A 19,371-nucleotide genomic window follows, 5' to 3' on the forward strand; every position below is an offset into this window, starting at 1 on the left:
AAAAGAACTATGTTTCAAACAATCATCTTTTTAAATAATTACCTACCAATTCACAGAAAACTTTCAGGTGGATAGCAAGGTTGCAAGAGGTGACACTTGTGTTATTTACTGAGATAAGTACAATGTGAGTAATGGACTGTATATTCTGATCCTTCTTCTGGTAAAATTTCTTCTTTGCTTGTATTCTTGAGAATATTGGATAATATTGTACTTTATGCTTGCTTGGACAAGATTAAATGGTTATAAATTGATTCAGATTCAATGGAATCATATAGGCTCCATATGTAGGCAAAGCTTGGCTTTAGAACGTCACATTGCAGGCTTCTTCAGAGTCTAATGGCTTCTTTTCTATCTACATGATACATTTCGTATATGTTATTCATATATGATTTGGTCAATTTAACTTTTATCTTAATAATAACCAAGTAAATGAACAATAATAATAATAATAATAATAATAATAATTCTTTATTTTAGCGCACACAGATTACGCAGTGCTTCACAGAGCTTGCCAGATCAGTCCCTGTCCCCAATGTGACTCACAATCTAATCAACCTAAATTGTTTTAGAATAAAATGTATTTATTAGACTTAAGATGTTTTGAAAATCTTCTTGTCAAAAACAACATTCTATTCCTACTGCCTACATTTGTGTGAAATAATTAAAAAGAATAAATTAAATCTGTATTATTCTATCATGGTACAGCATCCCTAAAAGACAAGAGTTTATAATTTCCTTTAAAAATATATACGTAGGTGTTTTGGAGCAGTAGAAGGAGTTCTGAAATCCTATATTTTGTTCCCTTCAGATCATTCCATTTTACCAATTGTAAGGAATGTTATACCGAGGGTCCCTCTACATGGAACTAGTGAACATGAAAGGAAACCTGTTCTCAAGGCAAAACTCTTATTCTTGCAAATTAAAGTGTCACATGCTCAACCATTAATTTAAGGGCAGGTGGATGAAACTACAATTATACTGCAATGGCCGCCCCAGGGGCAGTTGTTTGATTATGATTTTGAAAAGGGTTGTCAATGCTTTCAAATATGGCTAAAAACAAAATTTTTATAAAGTTTCTTTTTTGGTATTTTTGTTTCTTCCCACAAACCTCCTCTTCACAAAAATAATCAAAAACATGCAAATAGTGATGAACATTCGCTTAGCTGAGACTTCATTATATTACATAAAATTTGATTGAGCTGTAAACCAATACTGACAACTTTCATGTTGGTGGCGGTTTGATGCCTGAAAACTGCCATATTTGTATTGAATCTATGAACCATTGAATAGATTTGATCATTGCTACGCAAACAAATATATCAAATAGATCAACAAAGCAAACATGCTGAATGCTAAAGTGAATTAGCTTAATATGAAATTATCCCTATTTTCTATATGTCTCTGAGATATGGTGTGGGCAATGGCAATCTATGAACAATGGTGTTGAATTTTTCTGAATATATATATATATATATATATATATATATCTGTAATATATCCTCTATGACACTTCAGATACATTGATATATTATGAAGAAGACATGCCATGAGTAAAAGGAAAACATATGTCTGTTTATGTATGAGAGCAATGTAAGTTTGTTGGGAAGGTCACATGTATATTTTTCCATGAAATACATCATCATTGGATGCCTATCAGTGCAATAAAATGCATTTAATTTGTAGGGAAGGGATAATTTCAAAACATTTCTTGCCTTTTGGAAAATGAGAAAAGTAAGAAGCGATGGAAAAAGGGTTTAAATGTAGCCACCTGTGGCAATGATAATAAATTATTTTAGTTTTATAACTGTATTTTTGGCCAGATCCTGTTTAAAAGAGATTGAGAGAGATCCTTGTTTTTTTTATGAGAAAATATATTTATAATACTCAAAATGTCCATAATGACTAGAATACTGTTCCAGAAAATGATGCTTTTCTTCCAAATAGTTAGAATGTGAGATCTGTAAATATCTCTGTGATACTCCAGAGGTAAGTGGAGGTCATTATTATGTAGGTCATCAGTGGGATGGGTTTAGAGACCTTCTTTAGAAGATGTAAAAGAGAAATAACATTTTGAATTCATTATTTGGATTTAAGTGTTTTTATTTGACATGAATATAAAGATATCTTATATGGTTCGATGTGAGTCATGCTAAAATACTTTGGTAATTTACATTACTATGGGATACATTTAATATATTTGAGGTACAGCAGCTGCAGTGGACTATTTAATTACACAGTAATAGCTCTGGGGTGGCCTATTTTAGCTGCAATATTACAATTGGCAATGACAGGAGGCCCTTGCCATAGAGTTAATGGCAAAGAGTCCTATGTTCCCCTTGATTAGGGAGCCCAATCACTCATGGTACCTTATTAAATCCTCTTTGATATACCACAATCTAGTAAAATAAGGGAAATGGCATTGGAAACTCAGTGGACTCTAATGTACTAAATTGTTAGTGTTGGTGTCCATTATTGCACCTGTCAGGAATTTCTGTTTTATAACTGTTCTACTCCTATGAGCAATGGAAGCCCCAGAAGAAATATGAAATAACCCTGAAACATACATAAATTATTTTTTATCCAACATTATGGTATGTACAAATGAACAAGTAAAAATGATATAAATATTTCTAGAGTTCCCACAGAGATGGTGATATGTTACAAAAGATAGATTTTTGAAGAGGACCTGAAATAAACCCGCTAGGAGCACTTATTAAAGTAAGCAGCTCCCTATCCCTACCCCAGTTATAGCAGTCTTAAATCGTTAGCTTTATTGGAACATACCGATAAGCTAGGAAACACTGTAGTACATAGCCGTCCAAACACTGGACCAAGCTTACAGCGGTCCAATGTATTCATGAGAGGGCGGTCCGAGGAGGCGCTGACTGCAGCATGGAGCCTGGCAGTCACTGCCAGAATCAGGTGTGGGAGTGTCGGTCCAGGGCAGAATCTGAAGAGAGGGGAGCGCCTCGGAGTGACCCTTCATGAATACCGGGGGCCTCTGTAAGCCTTGTCCTTCATTCTGATGGCTATGTACTGCTGTCTTTTCTAGCTCATCGGTATGTTCCTTTAAAGCTAGTAATTTAACACTGCTATTACTGGGGTAGGGCTAGGAAGCTTCTTACTTTAGTAAGTGTTTCTAAAGGGGTTATTTCTTTAAGTAATCCCAATAAAGAGGTTGTCAAGCAGCCTCTCCCTTTTAGAAGAACAGATGATATTTATTTTCTCAAGAAACATAAAAATTAAAAGACTATAAGTACATGGCAGCTCCATATAGAAAAGCAATTTTTGTAACGTTTTAAAAAGGGAATATGTACAGATGTAACACTGGTTAACATGACATTCACTTTGGTCTATAGCAGTGGTGGCGAACCTATGGCACGGGTGCCACCTGTGGCACTCAGAGCCCTCTATATGGGCACCCTTGCCATCATGCCAGGGCAGGGTTCACCAGACAAAACTCAAGGCCTCTTGTAGTCCCACGCAGCCCAGGACCCTAGAAGGAAGCTTCAATGATCATCCAAACTTCTTCTCATTCTTTCTACTGTATTGGTGTCCTCAGGTGCCTATACAATTTAAACCTCTGAAAGTTCAGGGAGTAATAAGTTACTGCTTAAATTGTCGCATTGGCATTGGCACTTCACGTATTGTGAAAAATATGTGGGTTTTGGTTGTAGTTTGGAGCATGGGTAATTTTCTAATAAACATCTGAAGTGGTCTCTACAAATGTTCTTTAGGGGTTTTCCTCTAAAAGTTTTTACTGTAGAGCAGAACATTTAATTTTTCTGGAATTGCAAAAACCATTGGAGTCCCAGAGAGACCCCAGGTTGTCTTAGCAACCGATTAGCACCCCTGATGATCTCAAGAGAATGGCAATCACATCTAAGATGGCAGAACCCGTGTGACACTGTCATTTATGTTCTTCAGTTGCTTTTGATTGAAGTATTTAAACTGTTAACACAACAATACATCTAGGAAAACCATTTCATAAATACACAAATATATATGTGAAACATTTAAGATTAATTATGTGCATAGATCACAAATTAAGTGGGAAATAACGTTAGACGCATTAACAGGGATTGCAAAATATCTATAAGAATGTAAAAAACTGTTCTGTTAGTTTGAATCATACATTGGTGCAGTTTAGTTTTATTCAAAGGATTCATTATTCCCCCAGAGGGACTTGATCAATCTTGCAGGGATACTGGAAGGAGGTCTATTATCAGATTAACAGAACAATCAATTGAACCCTACACCATATTATTGTCTTAGGCTCTTCTGGGTGGACCAGAAATGTAAAACGGGGACTCAGATTGAAGGGCCTGACAATTAAGCTTCCTTTTCTATCTAGAATCCGTCCTTTTTTGACCATGGAAACCTCTAAAACCCTAATGATCCCACTAGGAATGAGTGGGCCCATTATATTTTTCTATTATGGAGGAGAATAATGGAGATAAGCAGTAGATGGAAGCTTTGAGGAAGGTTTCCTTACATCCAGTCTTCTGTATTAATAGCTATAAAAATAATGCTGATAGCTGCATATGTTTTTCTGTTATAAGAAACAGTATAAGTTACCTTCCTGTGTCTAAATCTGTGAAAAACGGTTGTAGGGGAGAGACTTCCATGTACTGCCAGTCTCTGTTATTCTCTGTAATGGAAGAAGATAATGGAACCCTTTATGGTGGTGAGAACCTAGCAGTGTGGCAGCTCCTGCTGAGTATTAGTGTAAGGGCCGTGTCAGGAGATTAATCCTTACACTGCTTGTGTGATAAGCCATTAGCTACAAGAAAGCAGGGTAAAATCTCTGGACTTGTAGCTTCAATTTACTAAAGTCATTGATAAGCAGGAACAGGAGCCACAGCACCTCCCAATACAAGCGCTATCTGCTGCAGAGCCACCAAATACATTACCATTTGCTGCAGAACCTCCTAATACCTGCGCCATCCACTACAGAACCTCCCAATACACGAGCCATCACCTGCGTAATCTCCCATTACATGAGCCATCCACCACAGAACCTCCTAATACACGTAACAGCCGCCGCAAAACCTCCCAATACACGTGACAGCCACCACAGAACCCTCCAATACACCCTCCAGGCGCTGCAGAACCTCCCAATACACCCTCCAGCTGCTGTAGAATCTCCCAATACTTGTGCCAACCACTGCATTATCTACCAATACATGTGACAGCAGCCACTGAATCCCCCAATACACGCGCCATCTGCAGTGCCCCAATTCCCAAGGCTCTAGCACCATTGTGTACAGAGATATACATATCTCTGGATTGGACCATAGCAAATGATTCAGGTTTGGTATCAATGCATTCCATGACACCAGGACCATATGCTATGACTTCTCCAAAGTTCTGGACTTAATACCAGGTAGGAGGGTTTTTTGAGCCCTTCTGGGGGTGTGTCTGCACCTAATATAATAAAAGCACCCCTGATGATTTTGTCTTTTACCTGGGGGTAAATCCTTACCATCACCAAGCGAAGGGAAGATCTTTAAGTGTGGACTGTCCATACCCATTAGGCCCACACACAAGGTAACTAACTTACTGAACTGCTGATACTTGTAGTATTTTGTATTCTGTTTAACTGTATATATATATATATATATATATATATATCTAAAAAAAGATATATATATATATATATATATCTAAAAAAAGATATATATATATATATATATCTCTAAAAAAAGATATATATATATATATATATATATATATATATATATCTAAAAAAAAGAAAAAAAGCAGCACTCCATAAGATTGAATTCAAGAAGACGTGGTCCTTTTTATTTCATGTGCAATAGCGAAGTTTCGGCTCGCTTTGAGCCTTCCTCAAGGCTTGAGGAAGGCTCAAAGCGAGCCGAAACGTCGCTATTGCACATGAAATAAAAAGGACCACGTCTTCTTGAATTCACTGTTTGGAGTGCTGCTTTTTTTCTATCTGTGGAGGATCATCTGCCCAATCCTAATTAGCTTGCACCCGTTGTTGCTCAAGCGTGCTGCCTGGACTTTCAATCTGTATATATACACTCACCGGCCACTTTATTAGGTACACCATGCTAGTAACGGGTTGGAACCCCTTTTGCCTTCAGAACTGCCTCAATTCTTCGTGGCATAGATTCAACAAGGTGCTGGAGAGATTTTGGTCCATATTGACATGATGGCATCACACAGTTGCCGCAGATTTGTTGGCTGCACATCCATGATGCAAATCTCCCGGTCCACCACATCCCAAAGATGCTCTATTGGATTGAGATCTGGTGACTGTGGAGGCCATTTGAGTACAATTAGCTCATTGTCATGTTCAAGAAACCAGTCTGAGATGATTCCAGCTTTATGACATGGCGCATTATCCTGCTGAAAGTAGCCATCAGATGTTGGGTACATTGTGGTCATAAAGGGATGGACATGGTCAGCAACAATACTCAGGTAGGCTGTGGCGTTGCAACGATGCTCAATTGGTACCAAGGGGCCCAAAGAGTGCCAAGAAAATATTCCCCACACCATGACACCACCACCACCAGCCTGAACTGTTGATACAAGGCAGGATGGATCCATGCTTTCATGTTGTTGATGCCAAATTCCGACCCTACCATCCGAATGTCGCAGCAGAAATCGAGACTCATCAGACCAGACAACGTTTATCCAATCTTCTACTGTCCAATTTTGATGAGCTTGTGCAAATTGTAGCCTCAGTTTCCTGTTCTTAGCTGAAAGAAGTGGCACCCGGTGTGGTCTTTTGCTGCTGTAGCCCATCTGCCTCAAAGTTCAACGTACTGTGCGTTCAGAGATGCTCTTCTGCCTACCTTGGTTGTAACGGGTGGCGATTTGAGTCACTGTTGCCTTTCTATCAGCTCAAACCAGATTGCCCATTCTCCTCTGACCTCTGGCATCAACAAGGCATTTCCGCCCACAGAGCTTCCGCTCACTGGATGTTTTTTCTTTTTCGGACCATTCTCTGTAAACCCTAGAGATGGTTGTGCGTGAAAATCCCAGTAGATCAGCAGTTTCTGAAATACTCAGACCAGCCCTTCTACTGTGTGTACTGTTTGTCTAGTGTGCCATTTTATTTTTAAATAAAAAATGTAACCTTTGTTGCTCTTTTATCTCGATCCATGAACTGCAACATCCATTTGTAAGTTATATACATGCTACTGGGTTGGTTCCTTACCCTATATAATCCCATTGTAGACCTGGCTTTTATTAAAGGGAACTGGTGGCAGCTTAATTGTGTTATCGCCATATCCAGATATATATAAAAATATAGTATAAAAATAAGTATTTCCGTCCATGAACACTGCAAATATCGTTCAAATGCCCAAATCACCTCTTATATTAGAATAAAAAATTATCAAATGGTGATATAGGTCCCAAATAGTTATTGACCTCAGAATTAGGCAAAATGGAACAATTGCACAAAAGAATAAAAAGACTAAAGGGGAGGAGTAATTTGGAGTGCACAATTAAAGCAGTAAAAACTGAGCCCACAAGAAAATGCAAATGTGTTCTTTTTGTCAATTTCAGTGCCCTTGGAATTTTTATTCAGCTATTCTGTACAATGCACGGAATATTAAATTGTCCCCCTAAAAAGTACAATTTGTCCCACAGGTAACAAGCCCTATTCATCTCTGTTAATGGAAAATTTTAAAACTTAGAGTTTTGGAATGAGGGGAGTAAAAAGCAGAAATCCAAAAATGAAAAAGGGTCTTGAAAGGATTATACTCGAGTATAAGCTGAAATTAGTTGAAAACCCTTACCTCGGTTTATACTCTAGTCTATAGAAAATTAACCCTGTACTTACCTTTCCGACGCCCTCTGCAGCTCCTCTTTTTGTTTTGGGTGCTCAGGTTCTGTCTTCAGATCCTCCGGCACACAAATAATGATGTGGGCAAGCGGCTGACGTCATAGTGTGTGCGCTGGCCACGTGCAGACCTGAAGATGGAGCCGTAGCACCCAAAGCAAGAAGAGGACCTGTGGGGCGTTACAAAGGTGAGTACAATATTATTTTTTCTTTTACAGGCTTGCCTGGTTTGCAGGCTAAATGCTGCGGGGGGAGGTGCTGCCAGTCTATATACTAAGTGGGCAGGGGCTGGCATGCTATATACTGGAGGGCATGGACTGGCTGTATACTGAGAGGCAGGGGCTGGCTATATATTGAGGGTCAGGGGCTGGCTGTATACTGGGGGTTAGGGGCTTGCTGTATTCTGGGAAGCATGGGCTAACTGAATACTGGGGGGCAGGGGCTGGCAGGCTATATACTGAGGGATATGGATTGCCAGGATAAAAACTGGGGGGCAGTGGCTGGCTATATACTAGGGGAGCAGGAGCTGGCAGGCTATATTCTGGGGAGCAGGGGCTGGCTGGCTATATACTGGGTGCATTGGCTGTATACTAGGGGCATGAGCCGCTGGCTGTATAATGGGGGGCAAAGTCTGGATGGATATATATTAGGGGGCATAGGCTGGCCATATACTGGGGGACAGTGACCAATGCTTAGACCTAGATACAAATGTACAGTGTGCCATTGAATCTAAAACATATATTGCCCTTTATACATATAGCCATATATATATTTTTTTCAGTTGAATTGCTTTGTCAGGTATCAGTAAATGAGCCAATGAGAGAATGCACATAATGTAAAGAAGGATGAAGGTTGTACACAGAAACAGTATTGATACACTACAAAGAGCTTGCAAATTATAATATTATGTGTTAATCCCTTCCTCTAAATTCTCCTAAAGTATATATTTTCATTGAAACATTATAGATAGGAAAGGCCCTCTTTAAATTACCTGCTAAGATTATTTACACACATACACATTACACAACTTTATTGAAAGATCAAAAAATTGAGAGGTGTATTACTCTAAACAGTCACAAAAGATCAAATACCAAGCCCTTTCAAGCATGGCATTCAGTCATATAGAAATTCATTCTGTATTAATCACTGAGATATTTAGTTATTCATTCTATTCCAAATATAACTAATTTGCCAACATGTTGATCTCCCCAATCATCAACAAGGTAAAAACTTAATTGTAGAAATGTTTTAAGAGCTAATACATTTACACATGTACGGAGGTGTTTTTAATGACCTGCCTTTTTGTGCCTTGTGAGATGAAATGAGTTTGACATAATTATCCTAAGTTATCAAAGGCAATTTTTCCCCTGGTGAGCTCTTTGAAACTATTTTTTGGCAGATACAGAGATATAAAATAATAAACGTAATACATTCCAGCTTTTATGTTGTTTTCTTTAGTTTTACATAGTAGTTTTAACAAGTGTTATCAACAAGGCTGTCCTTTTTCATATATTATGCCAAGGCAGCCTTTCTGCTGCACATAGTACCACTCTAGCATACACCAGCAGTGCCAAGTCCTAACAAGAGCTATAAAGAAAGTTTTTATTTTATTTTCTAAATCTGTCCTTCTACAGTTTTTCCTAAGTGACTATGGACCAGTGCACCTCAAAATTATTTTATGCATCTACCAGAAGTGGAACCATTATGTACTGTTATTATCATTGCAGTATTGCATTTTACATAGGGATTCCATCTACTTCTGTAACCTTTGGGGTACTATTCGGCCATGCATGGAAATTAAATCCATATATTTTATTGAAAAAATCACATGCAAAAATGTTAACAATAGGTGTCTGATTATCACTTTACTCTAATATTCCCAAGACTTTAGGTTTGGCTACTGTAGCCAATTTTGGTTGAACTAAAGGGCTAAGGTCAGGAAGCAATCATTGTTTAAGTGAGAGGCTTCTGAAAGGTTAGGGGTCACTCATATAATGTTCTTTTTACAACATCAGCTCAAAGAGGCTATTCTTGAATTTCACACTATTACTAGTATCATACTTTGTGGTTGAACAGGGATGTTTATGTTATCATTGTCTGTGGTATGCAGATACAGAACACACTAAACAAATAATGCAGAGCAATGAACATACAGTTTGTAAAAAGTCATAAAAGGCCTTTCAGAATTATATTTTGGCACATTTTTTTGCATAATATATGTCCACTGGAAAACTGCGCTATTAGACTATCTGCAAACGATTATGAGCAATTTTCAGGACGCAAACAATAGATCAGTGGTCCTTTTGGTGGTCTGTATGTTACAGTGTGTAATTCGTAGCCAAGCCTTATGTCCACAAAAATGAAAAATGGACATATGCACACTTCTATGGGAAGGCTCGAGTCACATACACAGGTAGGAATAGGACCTTGTCTTAGTTTTCTGTAGCCTCAACATGGATCAGTGAAAATAACAGTTATGTGCACAGGTCCATTGAAATGAATATGTCATTTGTAAAAAAAAAACTGGTAGAATACAAAAGAAAACATTTGTGTGCACGGATTACAGCAGCAGCTGTTACTGTTTGTGCTCTGCTGGGTCTAGATAGAACTAGGGGTAGCCTCCTAACACTGGTATCCTAGCATTCATATGTTCAATCATATGATCACTGGCATGAATAGAGGCAGGAAACTTGCTGCTGCCTCATTTCAAGGAATATCCTTCATTGAGCAGTGTATGAGGAATCAGAGAGGATATCCTGGGTAAATACCATAGTGGGGAACCCAACATTCAACTTGGGCAGCCTCCTAAATTCTGCACCATAAATATACTAAGTTGCAGGCTTTAGGGACCTTTACATATACAGCAGGCAGTTCTTGGCCAGTTACAGTACATGGAGTCAGACATAAAACTTACTGTTTGCAGCAACTCCTTACTTCTCTACCCCTTTCCTCCATTACCCCATATTAAAAGACAGACAGTGTCTGAAACCAAGTTGTATTCAAGAGTATGAATGTCAGGGACTAGAAAATAGGCATTGATCTCTAGCATGAAATATATATTTGTTTTGAATGATATATGCAAAGTTTGACATGAAAGAAGAATAACCTTACATGTTACTATTTCCTTCTTGAAATGTGTTATTATTTAGTCAGTGCCATTTAAAATGATTTTATTATATGGTAGGTTCATACTTATGACAATAAAGCTCACATTATTTTTCATTTGTCAAAATGAATTTTATATATTTTACATATATTTTATTTATCACATTGTATTGGTGGGTTTGGACTGTCATCCTCTATAAGGCTTAGACAGCCTATTAAAATATATGCATTCTCATTCCCACAGATTCTCCTTAGCATTTTTATCATCACTTATGATTGAAAGACTGGAGGAGTGTTCTCTGCTTCGGCCTATCCTAGGAGTCTAGAATGAAGATTTAGTTAAACATACATTACTGTCAGTGTCATAGAGGTTATAACAATTTCCCTTCATCCACACTAAGTGAAAGTGTCAAACCTGGCAGAGACAGAGCAGTAGGAACTGTTGACTGATATTATTTGAGATGACTAATATTTAGTTTTGTCAAGTTATCATCAATTTCAGATCACATTACAATTGTTGAACGCACTGAACAACTTTTTACAGGTTGTAAAACATGAATTTCTTTTTATTTTAATAGACAATTGAAAATATTAAAGTGTATCTCCATGAAAAGGAACTCTGGAAGAAGTTTCACGAAGCAGGCACTGAAATGATTATAACCAAAGCTGGCAGGTTTGTTACAATATTTTATGCAACGTTCTTACTTCTTCTGATCACATTTTAAATTATTTGTAACTGATTTTGTAACTGTAACTATATTGATAACATTTGTTAAATGTGTTTACATTTGTGCATATATTATATTTTTAATGGGTTTAAAAGAGTAAAAAGGGACAATAAATACAGAGTAGGTCCAGGGTTTCCAACTTCTTTAGCACCAACTTTTTTTTTCTAAAACTCAATGAACATTATGAATAGGGCCAATTTTTTACAGACACAACTCTTTCCCCTAAAAAACAAAAACTTAAAAATAATCACCTGCTTAATGCCCTTACAATCTAGTGGTTAGGAGTGAATCACTTCTGAATTCCATGATATGGCAAATAATAGCCGCTTGTATGGCTCATCTTCGTAAGCATTGTAAAATGATACACTGGCAAAATGATTTCCACTCCTTCAATAAGAGGATAGCGGAGTGCCCCATAGCAAATTACACTTAGCTATTGTACATAGTTGTGCAGTGCAACCAATCAAATTCAATCGGTCCACTTTTTATTTATTAGCTCTGCTCATTTGCTACTTACAGATTAGACCTCTTACAAGAGTTTACAGTGACGTGTTACAATTTCCAGATTGCATGTATTTTGAGCTGATCAGTTGCTCTAAGAAACGTATCATATCAGCTTCCCCCTGCACAACTCACAGGATAAAACCACTAATGAATGTATTTCTTTACGGAACACAGGGAACACTGAGAGTACTAAGTGCAAGTGTGGCTCTAACAGCTTACAAATATTCCTCAAAAGCTGTGATCGACTCCTTGATATTTTACTGTTATATCACTTTATTACTTGTATATACTTTTTATATGTGTCAGAATATAGCTTCACTAAGATTTTTTTTTACTTTAAGTGTCTAAGTAAAACATAGCAACTTTATTGTAAGAAGATGATGCAACTGTGTTTCTTTGTTAATTTTACAGTAATTAAATAATTCCATTTGGAAGTACAATTTGTCCCACAGAGCCACAAGACTGCCACTGTAAACGTGTGCCTGAAAGGGATTTTAGACTGAAAGCTACTAGGAGGTAGTTGACACTGAAAAAATAAATCTCCCTTTTGTACATCTCTGTGGGCTATGACACTGCATTGACATAAAGCTTAAGAAATAATTGTCTTTTTATATTCTGGAAATACCTTGCAGCCCCACAAATTAAAACCATAATAAGAGATACAGCAAGGCAAAATGATCTATTGTAACTTTCTAACTTAAAATTTGCATTATAAAATGTTTTTTATAATGAAAAAAATGTTTTTTTTGTTTATTAAACAAAAAAATTCCTTAATCACAGATCCTTCTAACGCCTGAATTCACTGGCGTAACTTGACGCTGAAGGGCCCCAGTGCAAAGTCTGTGCCAAGCCCCCCCCCCCGACTAAAATGTATGGTTCATAGTACTAGTCTTCTCATATGGGAAAGTGAGACCTTATGGGCCCCCAAAGCCTCTTGGGCCCGGTTGTGACCACATCCTCTGCACCCCCCAAGTTACGTCCCTGCCTGAATTATCTCTCTAAAGATGCTGACACACTTTAATGTGAGAACCATGCTGTTCGAATGAAATGGGTAGCATTCTTTTCCCCATGCCGAAGATGAATGGCTTGAGATGTCTGATTTTGCTAAATTACAACTGTTGCTTTATTCTGGAAGGCCTTAAGAATAGCATGTTTTTATAAAATGTTTTGAAAAGCTGTCATATTGCATCACTTACTTCAGGATATTTTGTGACAAGTGATGAAGGACAGTCAGGAAGGACACATCTGTAAGACACAGACACATTGGATCTCAGCACAGATATAATGATATGATAAGGTAGATAAATGTGAGAGTTCTCAAAGTTTCCCTTTAAATCAGTCAAGAACATTATTGTTTTTGATGGATGGGAATTGGATGTACAGATGGTGTTTCATCTTGGAACAGGAGGCCACACTTTGGCTCACTGTTACTGACAAGACATACATGTTAAAGTCTGCTATAGTTGACTGTCACCGCCCCATGTCTCTTACTTGTGAATTTCACCTTACTTCAGTATATGGAAAAAAACATGATGACATTGCATCATGGGTGTTTTTGGTAAAATAAGAAATATTTTCTATACCATTTTAACCTTAAGATATATGGTTAAATAATATTCTGCATAGAAGTTCCATATGCACACCTCTGTTTTTCCTTCCAGTCATAGCTTTTCCTGTCCTGAATTACACCCACAAGTTAACCACCTCTGAAATAATTAACAGACAGGTAATATCTGCCAGAACACACACACCAGCGCTGTTACTGAATGCAGACTCACCAGATTGCTTATTCTGGAATCTCTGCTGTTTAGTTTTGAAAAGGCTGCGCACCATGATTTAATATTATGTATCAGTCCCAGCCACTATTATTTCTAGTTCATTCTGTTGACTTACAGTAAAGGGCTTAACTGTACAAAGTGGGCCTCAATGCTTGGCTAATGTTATTTAATCTAGTTTGTCTATCCAGGAATAGTGGTGTAGATGTATGATGCTCTGAGGCCTGTATAAGAATTGTTTAATTCTATCTTATTCTAAAACTACAGAGCTATACCTACTATTGCAACAGCAATGCGATAATGTGAATACATGTTATTGGTGGAGAGTCTGTTTATGCCGGTTCCAAAGGTATATCCTACACAGCTCTGGGCAAAATTTCTTTTAGGGGGGGTGGGAGATTTTAGCAGTAGCAAGTTTTTATTGTGTCTAATTTTATTGTTTCACTAAAGATAGTTGTTTGGTCTACTTTTGAAAAAAGCATCTTTGTATTGATAAACAGTGAACATCATCACATTTCCAGCATTTCTGTTGGTTTTTTCAACATGACTTTGAAATATGCATTAGTTAGAACGGCAAGAAAAAGCTTAAGAGATTTATGCTCAACGTTCTTGATCAATGTTACCACATACTGTAATTAAAACATACAAGCTGGTGCTAAGTAATATAATCAGCTGTATATTATGAAGTACGCTATTACGGTATACTAGTTGATTTTAGTAGTATGAGCTCAGTGACTAGCACTGCTGCATTCTGTTGTTTTAGTTTCCTCTACTTACTTTCCGCACATTAAAAACAGGAAACTGTAATACTAAACAAGGGCATATATACCACGAGGGTTGCTTATAAAGGGCACTTGGCGAGAGAAGTTCCAAGACCATTTACTCTTTCTACTTTTGCAGAATTCTAGTCACTGGGAACAAGAAAGTTCCCCTAATAAATGTTGGAGATTCAGCCTACTTGGTACATTTTCACATATGTGGTGGGATTGCCATCGGAGAAGGATTGGCAGATTTCTCTCCACAATATGTGCTACTCCTATCATTCTATCACCAGCCTTGGCTCGATTGAACATAGATATTGACACTTTACTGCTGAATTTCTGCTCTACAATACTTGACACTTAAACTCAAGTTCATATCTATGTATTACCAGCCCTGATCTGCCTATGTTTTGTCCAAACTGTGGTGTACTCCAACTTTATATCTTGGCATGCATATAAAATAGCTCTATCCCTTGAAAAATACACAGGGGAGGAGGTACCCTTGCATGAATAACCATATAGGTGCTGTTAGGTTATATAATGAACCATAACTTCAAAAGAAGAAAGTATAACCAAACAATAGCACACTGTAAATCACAGAGCTAAAAAAGATCTGTATATTATTGAACACAAGACAACACTAACAAATAAATACAATTAAAAAAGCTAAAAATCATATTGCACAATGAGGTTAGTCTATGGGTTTCATACCCCATAGCTGTAACACTTAACTCCCTCCTAAAAATTCAAGTCCGACTTGGACCTATGGCAAGTCAAATGACCTATGTATTTTAACAATATGATAATCATTTAACTCATGATCTGTTTTTTTTCTTCATTTGACTATATCATTATTTTCCTTATTCATGTTGTCTACTGTGATATTGTTGGTCAGAATTTTCATAATTTTCATAGTTAGATTTATAAAACTCAATAAAAATTATTGAAAAAGATATTTAACCACACAAAATGTTCTCCAAGCAGATTAATTAAATTCAGATCACATTTTTCAGTATATCCATAGACTTTATAACTGGCGAGTTTCTTCTACATTAGAGCTTGTCAATATATGGGTACTGTGTATGGGTACCATGTCTATGGGTGCTGGTTAATAAAAATCAGAAGAAACAATAGTTTCTTAGCCTAAACCTGATAGATCCTTAAGTTTTAGTAAAAAGATTATTACTGCTAGAATTTTCAGATAGCCATTAGATTTACCATTCCTATTGTGAATAAGCATTAAGCTTTTTTAAGTCAAGTCAGCATGCTTATGGAGTATTTGAAATTCATAGTAGAAGGCCAACACCTAAATGTGCTCCTTTTTTTTTTAATTTTATGAATCTTTATTAAACAATTATGCTTTACAATAATAAAAAATGAAGACATGGTAATAAACATCATAGACAACATCTGTCAACAATAATATTCATATAAAAATTACATTAACAATGAATTATCCAGACAACATAATATCCTAAGCCATATGTCCCTCGCCCCCCCTACCCGAGTCCCTCCCTCTGCTGGAAATGAGAAAAAAAAAAAAAGGGTAACCCACTATTCCTGCCAAATATCCCATATATCGTTCAGTCTCCTTCCTCCTCTATATCGTTTTTCATATGTGCATTCATATGTTCTAACACGATCTACTGTTTTGTGCCATTCCTTTACTGGTGGAGCTTTAACGTCTTTCCAGTGTTTGATCAAAACCACCCTTGCTAGAAGCAGTACCTTCAGAATCAAGTCACGTTTAGATCTCAATCCTATCTTAGATGGGATTAAACCCAATAAACCTAAAGTGACTGTACGTGGGAGGGCGCAGCAGGCCCGGGCCTCAATTAACTCAAAAATCTCTACCCAATATTCCCCAATCACCGGGCATTCCCAAAGGACATGGAGAGCATCTGCATTAGCTCTATTACATCTAAAACACATAGAATTATCTCTTATCCCAATCTTAAACATTAATTGTGGCGAAAAATACGTTCCATATAAAATATTCAGTTGTATACATCTGTGATTTAAATTAATCGTGCTCCTAACCACATTTTTATATATATCTCCCCATTGTTCAATAGTGATCTCGCCTGACTAATGTGCCCAATATCCTGATCAATGTGGAAGCACCCCTAATTCTAAAATAATTGTGAAATTCTTACTCGCATCTATCTTCAACCCTACCGTATTTTTTTCCTTTCTAAATGCAGTGAAAATGTTGAAAAAACGCATTCGCGCCGTTTTCTTGTGGGCGTGGATTTTACGTCTTTCATTGTGTGCTCCAAATGACCTGTCTAATTTAGGTAAAAAACAAGGATACCTGCGCTGGCTATAAAATTAGGACTATTAGGTTCGGATAAACGCTATACCAGTAACGGATCTACAATGATTTAAACATCAGTGTGCACGATGCACTAACCTGTAAGTGGCACCCCTCCTGTGTGGGAAGTTTGATTCCTTCCGTTTAGTGAGGTTTTGTCCCGTAGGTCTCGTAAATCTCATGTAGAGCAATAATCTTTTCGTCAGGTGTATTTCACTTCGGATAGCGTTTCCAAGCCAAGTAGTAATCCACAAAATGCAGATCAGCACGCGAGCCCCGGCCGGTGGCTTCGCTGTATCTGACTAACAAGGTACCGGTGACGTCACCCTAGGTACGGTCCGTCTGGTGAGACAAAAGGGTTTTCCACCTGTCTAATTTATTCATTGGGTCAATACTATCACATGTATACCAAATTTGTATAGGTTTTATAATGTTTTCATACATTTACAAAAATTAAAACCTCCTGTACAAAAAAATTTCAATGCTTTTATTTTTAGAATTGTACGACCTTTTGATCACTTTTTATTGAATTTTTTATATTTTTCAAAATAGCAAAAAAATGCCATTTGCGACTTTGGGTACTATTTTCCGTTACGGGGTTAAACGCAGTAAAAAAACATTATTATATTTTGATAGATCAGGCATTTTCGGACGCGGCAATACCTAATGTGTTTATGATTTTTACTGTTTATTTATATTTATATCAGTTCTAAGGAAAGGGGGGTGATTTGAATATTTAGGTTTTTTTAATATAATTTTTTATTTTTTATTTTTTTTTTATTTTAATTTTTTACTATTTTTCAGACTCCCTAGGGTACTTTAACCCTAGGTTGTCTGATTGATCCTACCATATACTGCCTTACTATAGTATGGCAGTATATGGGGATTTTGCACACCATCTATTACAATGTGCAGATCGCACATTGTAATAGATGGCTTAAAACATGATAGCCTCGGATCATTGTGTGATCTGAGGCTGTCATGGCAACGGATCGCCGCTCCCTGATGACGTCACGGGGAGCGACGATCGGAGCCAAGATGGCGTCGCCCACGCGCCGCTGGCTCGTTAATGCTGCCGGCGTCGATGAAAGGGTTAACATCCACGATCGGTACAAGCACCGATCGCGGGTGTTAGCGACGGGTGCTTGCTTCATTGTGAAGCAAGCACCCGGCGTGTATGCAGAGGGCTCAGCCCGTGAACCCTCTGCATACTACCCTATGCGCAATAAAACGTACAGGTACGTCTTATTGCGCTATGGGGTTAAAGGAGGATGTTTTGCAAAGAAAACGCAGATCAGTTATACTATATAACAGTTTTTTTTGTAAAATTCTTTATTTAGGAAATGTTTCAAAAATAGCAAGTGATACATTGGTAATACAAAATCTGTAATAATAAAATCACAGAACCAGTCAGTGATGAGAGGTTACTGTATATACTGATAGTAAACTAAAATGTACTCAGGACAAAGAAACATAAACAAGTTCCAGAATTGTATCCTGTATCATGAATAGAAAGAAACAGCCCAATTGAATAGCAAAAGCATGTAGTAGGTTTTCATTTAAAAACAGAAAAAAGGGGGAATGAAAGTCAGAGGGATAACAGGATAATCAGGTGAGGCAGGAAGGTGAGTAAGGAACCCCAAGTCTTAAAAAAATTTTTGCAGTTAAGATCTGAGGTTAAACACTCCATCGTTGTAGATGTGTGATCTCCTGGGACGTATTGGAGTTTTCCAGTGATGGGGAATCAATTCTTGCTGCCACCAATATAAAACTACCAAGGGTGCAAGTGTGGGATTTTGAGGGTCCAGTAGTCATGGCCAGTAGAGTTACATTGCGAGAGTTAATAATGGGAATCTCTGAAACCTTAGTTACGAGTAAAAATTCCTAAAGGGAGATATTAATGGACATTCCCACCAAATTTGGATGTGAAACAGTTTATAGGTTTAAAAATTATTTATTCATTCATGTTATGTTTTGGCTATTAAGACTTTCCTGTAGATTTGGATTGAAAAAAACATATCCACCAGACAAGACACATGTTCATTACACATATGTTTATACGTAATGCCAAAGTTCTGTGCTACAGTCCAAGGAAGAACATTAATGACATCACAGATTCTCTCATATGCATAGTTATAGATCAGTCCTCTAAGCCAGAAAGAGATTGATCAAAACCAGACTGATGAAACTAATAAGGAAAATGTTGGAAGTTACTGGCTTAAAAAAAGCTAAAAAGAGAACAACAGACATAAAATGGTGTATCTGCTTTTCAGCTTCATACAGTTCATTTGAATGGAAATTACATTAGGGTGCCATACTTTTATACATCCCTTACACCTAAAATTTACTTTTATGCTGCCAATGG

At 37.3% G+C, this 19,371-nt stretch overlaps 1 protein-coding gene across 8 annotated transcripts in view; it reads left to right on the top strand.

Annotated features, from left to right (window-relative positions):
* The window catches only part of TBX4 (T-box transcription factor 4), a 125,028-nt gene that overhangs the window by 20,161 nt on the left and 85,496 nt on the right, over positions 1 to 19,371 (top strand). For all 8 annotated transcript variants that reach the window (XM_072136437.1, XM_072136436.1, XM_072136438.1 and 5 more), the window contains one exon: positions 11,503 to 11,597. In XM_072136437.1, coding sequence (XP_071992538.1) covers positions 11,503 to 11,597 — 95 coding nt within the window. The remainder of the gene's footprint in view (positions 1 to 11,502; positions 11,598 to 19,371) is intronic.

Source organism: Engystomops pustulosus, chromosome 2 (assembly GCF_040894005.1).
Source record: "Engystomops pustulosus chromosome 2, aEngPut4.maternal, whole genome shotgun sequence".
In the NCBI taxonomy this organism is placed as follows: Eukaryota; Metazoa; Chordata; class Amphibia; order Anura; family Leptodactylidae; genus Engystomops; species Engystomops pustulosus.